The 9,679-nt window shown below is 47.1% G+C and overlaps 1 protein-coding gene across 3 annotated transcripts in view; it reads left to right on the top strand.

The window, feature by feature from the left end:
• CPNE9 (copine family member IX) overlaps positions 1-9,312 on the top strand; it is a 26,870-nt gene extending 17,558 nt beyond the window's left edge. For 2 of the 3 annotated variants that reach the window (XM_011998588.1, XM_011998587.1), the window contains 4 exons: positions 5,729-5,831; positions 6,443-6,500; positions 6,890-6,963; positions 8,911-9,312. In XM_011998588.1, coding sequence (XP_011853978.1) covers positions 5,729-5,831; positions 6,443-6,500; positions 6,890-6,963; positions 8,911-9,096 — 421 coding nt within the window. In that variant the 3' untranslated portion in view covers positions 9,097-9,312. Of the gene's footprint in view, positions 1-5,728; positions 5,832-6,442; positions 6,501-6,889; positions 6,964-7,125; positions 7,226-8,910 lie in introns of those variants that run through there. The other variant, XM_011998589.1, reaches the window with a different exon arrangement.
• The last annotated feature ends 367 nt before the right edge of the window (positions 9,313-9,679 follow it).

Genomic DNA, 9,679 nt, shown 5'->3' with positions numbered 1-9,679 from the left:
CCCGTCTCGGCCTCCCAAAGTGCTGGGATTACAGGCTTGAGCCACCGCGCCCGGCCTTAACTTTCCTTTTAAGTTCAGGGGTGCACATGCAGGTTTGTTACATAACAAACTTGACACATGGGGGTTTGTTGTACAGATTATTTTATCACTCAGGTATTAATTCTAGTAGATTTGTTTATTTTCTAATTCGCAGTAATGATAATAGATTCTTTAATAATAACCGTACAAAATTTCAATAGAGAAATGAAGTAAGAAATCACCCTGAATACTGCCCATGGAATGTGGATGTACATACAGTTACTTTCCTTATGCATCCATGATTATAGTCAAATTATTATACATATAACATTTCACTACTGATTTTTTTTCCCACTAATACTGGAACCTGATCATATTTTTGTTGTTATTAAGCAGACTTCTTAAATATTATCTTATGCAACTACACTAATTCAAAATTTATTCATTCACTTAGTAAACATTCAGTAAAAGGGCAGTGTATCATGAGTGTGGGGTCTGGAGCCAGACTAGCCAAGTTAACACACTGGTTCTATCACTCACTAGGTGTGGCTTTGGTCAAGACTCTTAACCTCTCTGTGCCTTATTCCTCATTTGTAAAATGAGGAAAGTAACAATGTCTACTTCATAGGGTTGTTGTGAGAACTAATTAATATATGTCAAACACCTAGAACAGTGCCTGCCACATCATAAATACTATAGGTGTTCGCTATTACTGTTACTATTATTATCATTATTACTATTCAAAGGGCATCTGCTGTGTGCTCAGTTCTCTGCTGGGGCACTGAAGATTCACAGATGAAGCAGATCTAGTCCCTGCCCTTGGGAGCTCCCGCCTTGGTGCAGGAGACAGAAATATAAATAAATCATTACCTTCTGTAGACCAGAGCTTCCCAGACTTTTCTAGCAAGTCGCCTGTCGGCAAAGGCAAGCGACAGCGTCCCTCTGGGGGAATCTGGGGGCATAGCTGAAAGCAGTCAGGCTGAAAATGTCTTTGAAGTTTCCGTATTCCATCTTAAAAATTCATGCAAATTTTATATTCTTCTCACATTGCGTCCATGTTTAATTTAGGGAAAAAAGGTGTTTTAAGTGTACTTATAGTCATCTAGCTTTATCCAGCAGATCATGCAGTGAGAACCCACTTAGAGGAGCAGACAGCCCATCTTGGTGGGTGGAGTAGTAACCTAGAGGGAGGCGGTAGGGCATAGGCTCCAGTACCATAAAGGGGACTGCTCAGCTAGGTCTAGAGGACAAGGTAGACTTTATCAGAGAAACAGAAGTAGAGCAGGCCTGGTAGAAGGAATGGCATGTGAAAAACAGAAGAATGAAGGGGCAAGTTCATGAAACAGTAAAGAGTTTAATATGACTAGAGTGTACACTGTGTACCGAAGACTACACAGAGAATGGCCTTGGGATAAAGAGTAAGAGAATCAAGAGCTCCAGTTTTAGGCTCAGCTGATCAGGCATGGGCTTGGACTCCAGCTTCATAACCCCTTGGGGATGCTACTTAATGTCTCTAAGCTTCAGCTTCCTCATTTTAAACATAGGAACCTTTTTTTTCTTTCTTTTTTTTTTTTTTTGGAGATGGAGTCTTGCTCTGTCACCAAGACTGGAGTGCAGTGGCATGATCTCGGCTCACTGCAACCTCCGCCCCCGGGTTCAAGCAATTCTCCTGCCTCAGCCTCACCAGCACCTGGGATTACAGGTGCGCACCACCATGCCTGGCTACTTTTTGTATTCTAGCAGAGACGGAGTTTCGCCATGTTGGCCAGGCTGGTCTCGAACTCCTGACCTCAGGTGATCCACCCCCTCGGCCTCCCAAAGTGCTGGGATTACAGGCATGAGCCACTGCACCCGGCCATAAAAATAGGAACTTTTAAAGTGCCTACCTTATAGAATGGGGGTGAGGATTAAATTAGATCATGTATGGCCGGGCATGGTGGCTCACGCCTGTAATCCCAGCACTTTGGGAGGCCGAGGCAGGCGGATCATGAGGTTAGGAGATGGAAACCATCCTGGCTAACACGGTGAAATCCCATCTCTACTAAAAAAAGTACAAAAAGTTAGCCGGGCGTGGTGGCGGGTGCCTGTAGTCCCAGCTACTGGGGAGGCTGAGGCAGGAGAATGGTGTGAACCTGGGAGGCGGAGCTTACAGTTAGCCAAGATCACACCACTGCATTCCAGCCTGGGAGACAAAGCAAGACTCTGTCTCAAAAAAACAAAACAACAACAACAAAAAAACAAATTAGATGATGTATGTCAAGTATACAGCTGTGATTTTGATGATCACAATGGACTCTGCTGTTTCCCACTCTACAGCCAAGTGAGGCACAGACTGGCTTCTGGCCACTCACCCATTTTCTCAGCTAACTTCCAGATAAAAATAGCCTTGAAAATGCAAGGCATCTACAGGGAACCAAAGATGTACCTCCTGTGCCCCCAAACCCTTGCATTATGCCCACTATCTCCTCTCTTCTATAGTTCCTTATTTATTTATTTTTTTAAGAGCAGGGTCTCACTCTGTTGCTCAGGCTGGAGTGCAGTGGTACCACTGTAGCTTACGGCAGCTTTGAACTCCTGGGCTCAACCGATCCTCCCTCCCACCTGAGCCTTTTAAGTAGCCAAGACCACAGATGCATGTCACCACGCCAGGCTAATTTTGTTATTTTTTGTAGAGACAGGGTCTTGCTACATTGCCCAGCTGGTCTCAAACTCCTGGGCTCAAGAGATCCTCTGATCTCATCCTCCCAAAGCACTGGGATTTTAGATGTGTCACCAGGTCCAGCCTCTCTGCCATAGTTCTACATGTAACTCCTCGTGGTTTGCACTTACCCATTCTCTCTCTCTGGAATACTTTTCCCTTTACCTTCCTACCCCCATCACCACCTGGGTAAACCCAACCCATTTTTCAGGTACTTAGGTTAGATGTTACATCCTCAAAGCCCTAACCTCAGTGTATTTTAGTAGTTTAAGCCTCCCTCTCTTCAAGGACAATATCCTATTCTGCTCCATGCTCAGCACCCAGTTTGGTGCCTGATACATAGTAGGTATGCAGTTGCTATTTGTGAAATGAGAAAGTGACAGGAAAAGGTCCCAAGCCAGGTCTCTGAGGAGGCTGGGACCAGAATTCAGGAAGTGGGTAGGGGATGTAAAGGAGAATCATGGCCGGCTGCGGTGGCTCATGCCTGTAATCCCAGCACTTTGGGAGGCCGAGGTGGGTGGATCACTCGAGATCAGGAGTTCAAGATCAGTATGGACAGCATGGTGAAACCCTGTCTCTACTAACAATATAAAAATTAGCTGGGCATGGTGGTGGGCACCTGTAATCCCAGCTATTCAGGAGACTGAGGCAGGAGAATTGCTTGAACCCAGGAGGCAGAGATTGCAGTGAGCTGAGATTGTGCCATTATACTCCAGCCTGGGCAACAGAGCGAGACTGTCTCAAAAAAAAAAAAAGAGGATCATGACCCACTCCCACTCTGGGCCCTGGGCAAACTGAGCCAAAATTATTTTATTACTTTATTTTTATTTTTATTTCAGTTGGGGTCTTACTCTGTCTCCCAGACTGGAGTGCAGTGGTGCCATCATGGCTCACTGGGCTCATGCAATCCTCCTGACTCAGCCTCCTGAGTAGCTGAGACTATAGGCACGTGCCACCAAGCCCAGTTAATTTTAATTTTTTTCGTAGAGACCAGGCCTCACTATGTTGCCCACGCTGTTCTCAAACTCTTGGTCTCAAGTGATTCTCCTGCCTCAGCCTCCCAAAGTGCTCGGATTACAGGCGTGAGCCTCCCCACCTGTCCCCAAAGCTATTTTATAATTCTACGCCCTCTCTGTGCCTTTCCTCACATTTTGAGATCAGGTTTCAATACAGCACCATCCAACAGCACTTTCTGCAATGATGGAAAAGTTCTGTATCTGTGCAGGCCAATATGGTATTCACCAGCCACATATGGATATGGAGCACGTGAAAGTAGCTAGGGTGGCCAAGGAACTGAATGTTTAATTATATTTAATTAATTTAAATTTCAATAGCCACATGCAGCTAAGGCTACCTTACTGGACAGCACAGCTCCATCCTTTCCAATCTGCACAGGACTGGAGACTGGAAGTCAAGAGACCAAGGTCTCCCACTACCTTTGTGCCCTCTCTAGGTCTTTTTTTTTTTTTTTTTTTTAATATGCATAATAAAGGGACTGGACTCAATAACTTCTGACATCCTTTTCAAGTGGAAAAAAAATCTTGGCTTCAAAGACTGGTGAGAGAAGGAAAAGGAGCTCTGGAAGCAGCTATTAGATTGACCAGGGAAGGACTGCACAGGGCCCAATAGCCCAGGCAATGAGATGTGGTCGGCAGAGAGGAGAAGGGAGAGAGAAATGTGTGGGAGAGGGAAGCAAGGAAGCCCTCAGCCTTTGCTCTTGCTCGTATATAAACATCAAAATCTTGCCAGGGGTTGATAAACCCCTGTGTGTCTAAGCTCTGTGCTTCCTCAGCCACATGGCCCACTCTGCTTCCCTCAATTTCTGACCTCCACACAGGGGAGTTGTCGTTTAGCCCCACTCTAGTGCCTTTGGCCTTACTGTTCCCCCTTCCTAGAAAGATCCTCCTCCTCTTTCATTTAGCCTCTCTATCCTCAAACATCACTTCCTTAAAGAAACCTTCGCTGACCTTCTGGGTCACATCAGGATCCCATTTGTCTGTCTGTCTATCTGTCTGTCTATCTATCTATCTATCTATCTATCTATGAATGATAGAGTCTCACTCTTGTCACCCAGCCTGGAGTGCAGTGGCGCAATCTCAGCTCACTATAACCTCCGCCTCCTGGGTTCAAGGATTCTCCTGCCTCGGCCTCCCGAGTAGCTGGGATTACAGGCATCCACCACCATGCCTGGCTAGTTTTTGTATTTTTCATAGAGACAAGGTTTCACCATGTTGGCCAGGCTGGTCTCAAATCCCTGGCCTCAAGTGATCCGCCCACCTCGGCCTCCCAAAGTGCTGGGATTACAGGCATGAGCCACTGCACCCGGCCAGGATCCCCTCTGGCACCCTGTCATAGCAGTGTCCCTTCCATCACAGCACTCATCACGGTGGTAATTTTACACATTTTTGTGTGATTCTTGGATTAATGTCTGCCTCACTCAAGAGGGCTGGGATGGATTTATTTTTTCTCCTCATGTATCTCCAGTGTCTACCATAGTAAGTGTTCAATAAATATTACTGAAGGCAGGCTAGGCACGGTGGCTCACGCCTGTAATCCCAGCACTTTGAAAGGCTGAGGCAGGCAGATCACTTGAGGTCAGGAGTTTGAGACCAGCCCACAACATGGTGAAACCCCATCTCTACTAAAAATATAAAAATTAATCAGGTATGGTGGCACACACCTGTAGTCCCAGCTACTCGGGAGGCTGAGGCAGGAGCATTACCTGAGCCTGGGACGTGGAGGTTGCAGTGAGCCGAGATCGCACCACTGCACTCCAGCCTGGGCAACAGGGTGAGACTCTGTCTCAAAAAAAAAAAAAAAAAAAAAAGGTGTGTGTATATATATACATATATGCAGGCAGGGGCAGGCTGCCAGGTCTGGGGAAGGAGCATGGGTTTCAGAAGCCCCAGGTCTTGCCCACTGCCCACACAATGGCTGTGGAAGCTCTGGGGGTAAGGTATTCCTGTGGCCTGTCTGGCTTTCATCTGGATTCTGATTTGGCCTCTCATCCAGGGCTGCAGCCAAGATCTCTGATGGTTCCCAGTACTACGTTCTGCTCATCATCACTGATGGGGTCATCTCTGACATGACACAGACCAAGGAGGCCATCGTCAGCGTGAGTCTGAGGAGGAGGGCTTGGCAGGGAAGAGTAATGTCAATACTGTGAAGGGGCTGAGATTTTATCCTACTTGCAAGCTAACAAGTTAGCCTGCCAGTTTCATGGATGCTGGCAGAAGACACAAGACTCTTGGATTAGAGACAGAGGACTTTGATTTCCAGCAAAAGCAGTAGCTGGAGTATTAGCATTTGCTTGAATTCTCTAAGTCCCAGTTCCCACTGGATGATGTGAAGTGGGACAGATGACACTTGCAGCCACTGTGGGTTGCATTACAGAAGAGGAACCCTGAGCTTAGGGAACTTGAGTCTTTTATAATGGACAGTAAGCATGCTTGCCTTTTGTTCCAAAGATCTCCAGGGAGACCTTGTTTTAAAACTATATTGGACAGTATGCAAATATGCCCTCTGCTCTAGAGGAAAATACTGTATTTTTCAAGGCTGCTTGATATAGAAACATCCTTCAAAAAGTAGTCTGGGGCAGAGAGAATCAATGCCTCTGCTTACAAAATGTGCAGAACTATGACACACATACTCAGAGAACTGTCTGCCAACAGTCACCTCCCTGGTGATGGCTGCTTGCCCCAACCGTTCACCCTCTTTCCCCCACAGGCCTCCTCATTGCCCATGTCTATCATTATCGTCGGTGTAGGACCAGCCATGTTTGAGGGTGAGTAGGGAGGGGTGTCCCTGAGTGGGACTAAGAACTAAGGAGAAAAGTGGGAGGGGGTCGGGTACTTGGGCCTGCCTCACAGAAGAGACAAGGTAAGATACCCCTGTGTGAAGCCTTGGCCAAGTCACAGACCTTCTCTGAACCTGTTTCCTTATCAGAATCAAGGCTGATGATAGTAATATTTCCCCTGGGGTTCCTGGGAGGACGGGCTGCCTGGGAGGCATAATAATAATAATAATAACTCCATAACAAAGCCTGATATCTGTAGGACTTGATCACAAGCATTAGGCATTCTTCTGATGACTCCAAAGGGGAGCTCAAAGGGAGGGGGCAACATGGGGGTGGGGCTGGAGAGGCCAATCAGCTGAGGGGTGTCTTTTCTGCAGCAATGGAAGAGTTGGACGGTGATGATGTGCGCGTGTCCTCTAGAGGACGCTACGCAGAGCGGGACATCGTTCAGGTAGACCTGATCTGGGAGAGGTTGTGGAGCTGAGAGGCACAGTGAGAAGAAGAGGCTAAGTTGGGAGCCACTCACACTTACTGCCTTCTCAGTCTCCTACTTTTTTCCCCATCACTCTTTCATCCTTTCTCATTCATTGAATACATCCTTTTTGATAAATAGGAAGGTTGCTGCAGCCTTGGTGCATCCATGGTGTAAGTCGGGAGGTCCCCAAGGCCCCTGCCCTCTAGTGGAGGCAACCAACAATAAATAATCACGCAAATAAATATCTCATTAGATTGTGATAAGTACTCCAGAGGAATAGCAAATGCCACTGTGAGAGCCTGTAACAGGGACCTAACATAGGTACAGTAGTCAGGAAACGGTTCTTTAGCTTGCCGAGACCAAAGGGAGCTGATAAGCATTACAGGGAGAGGAGCAGCATGTGAGAAGGCTCTGAGGCCCAGAAGAACTGGCCCAATCAACAAAAATGCAGAAGCTAGGGTAGCAGGATCATACTGAGTGTGAGGAGGGAGGCAAAATTTGGGGGTTTGTTATAAAAGAATTGGAAAGCTCTTGAAGGATTTTACATAGGGGAGTGAGATGGCATTTTAAAAGGATCTCTCTAGCTGCTGCATGGTGGGTGGACAGTAAGAGGGCAAGAGAAAAGGCAAGTAGACTCATTAGTGAGGAAGCCTTTGAAGTAGCAGAGGGCGGTGATAAAGATCTAGCTGGAAGCAGTGGGGAGGGAGAGAAAGTGGCAGGTTCAAAAGATATTTAACAAGAAAATGTTACAAGACTTGATGATTAGATGATGATGGGGAGTGAGGGGGGCTGTAATCCCAGCACTTTGGGAGGCTGAGGCAGGTGGACCACCTGAGGTTGGGAGTTCGAAACCAGCCTGACCAACATGGAGAAACCTTGTCTCTACTAAAAATACAAAATTAGCCGGGCGTGGTGGTGCATGTCTGTAATCCCAGCTACTTGGGAGGCTGAGGCAGGAGAATCACTTGAACCTGGGGGGAAGCGGAGGTTGCGGTGAGCCGAGATCACACCATTGCACTCCAGCCTGGGCAACAAGAGTGAAACTCCGTCTCAAAAGAAAAAAAATAAATAAAAATAAAACATAATTTTTTGAAAAGAGGTCATGGATGGATATATACATTTGGCAGTCATTAGGAAACAGATTTTCTTTTGTTTTTTTCTCCCTTATCAGCCCCTCTCCCCCCATACCTTATTTCTTCTTCTCTGCTCCCCAAGACCCTCTCCTAGGCCTCTCTCTCTTCCCAGCCCCTTCTCACAGACTCCTCCTCCTTCTTGCCCCAACTCCATCTCTCTGGCCTCCTCCTGTTCTCAGGATCCCTTCTCCCTGGTCCCTGCCCCTTTTCTCCCCTGATCCCTCCTTTCCAGTCTCCCTCCCTACCTCCTGGCCTGCTCTACTTCCTTCCAGGGAACAATTTTTAAAGTCATGGAAGTGTATGAAATCATCCAGGAAGAGAGCTGAGAGAGAGAAGGGACCAGGTTTAGAGAGCAGGTAGACCCAGAGGAATGGTGGTGGGAGTGGGGAGCTTCAAGAAAGGTAAGCAAGAAGCCAGAAAAGTGTGGTGTCAAGAGTGGGATGTGTCCAGAAGAATTATGGTCAAATGTAATGGAAAGCTAAAGAGAAGTCAAGCAAGATGAGGACTAAAAATTACTGTTCACTGGACTGATTTAGAAACACAGGGCCACTGACGACATCAGCAAGAGCAGTTTCAATGGCCTGTGTGAAGCCAAACTGGAGTGGGTTGAGGGTGGAAAAAAAAGTAGGTGGAGAGAAAGCAAATGTACAAAACTGTTCAAGATGTGGGGAGGGAGATACTATGATAGTTAGAAAGAGATGCTGGAGATCAAAAAACAAGCCTCCCAGCTGTACCCCCATGCCCTCTCTCCTGGTCATGGCTTCTCTCTTCTTGTCTGTGCCTGACCCAGTTCGTCCCATTCCGAGACTATGTTGACCGGTCGGGGAACCAGGTGTTGAGCATGGCCCGACTGGCCAAGGATGTGCTGGCCGAGATCCCGGAGCAGCTGCTGTCCTATATGCGCACCAGAGACATCCAGCCTCGGCCCCCACCCCCTGCCAACCCCAGCCCGACCCCAGCTCCAGAGCAGCCCTGAGGATTCCACATATCCAATGCCTCACAGTCTGCTCGTCTGCTCACCCACTGCTTCTGCTTTAAGCCAGAGGCACCTGGAACCCTGGACCTCACTGGGAGGACCAACTTGCAGGATCGATGCTGGCTGATAAGCCCTCCGCCTCCTTGCCTGCAGAGGGCCTGGCACTATCACCACCTCCCTGCCTTCATGCCAATAATAAAGCTGATCTTCACTCCACCTCTGTCTCATGCATATTGGGGATGGAAGACTATGGGACCCAAGGACTGGGGCCACATCAAGAAGGGGGAAACCAGGATGGCTTCAGCTAGATTCATCCCCATCCTAACACGTTCATCCAATCACTTCTTCATACATTCTTCAAAGACTTTAATAAGTGAAACTTGGTATGTTTTCCTCAGGAGAGAGGCCCACAGTTGTTTTTTTCTTTTTTCCATAAAATCCGAATCCTGCACATGGCCCAAAGTTTTCACCAGATTCTCAAACGAATTCCTGACCACTAAAGGAGATGACTTAGTATAACTCTGCTTTGATCCATTTATTCTGAGTTATTTTAATAAGGATAATAACAGATAATATTTTCTTT

The sequence above is a fragment of the Mandrillus leucophaeus genome, unplaced genomic scaffold, assembly GCF_000951045.1.
Source record: "Mandrillus leucophaeus isolate KB7577 unplaced genomic scaffold, Mleu.le_1.0 Scaffold576, whole genome shotgun sequence".
NCBI lineage: Eukaryota > Metazoa > Chordata > Mammalia > Primates > Cercopithecidae > Mandrillus > Mandrillus leucophaeus.
The sequence above is the reverse complement of the archived record's forward strand: the minus strand, read 5'-3'. Positions and strand labels throughout refer to the sequence as shown.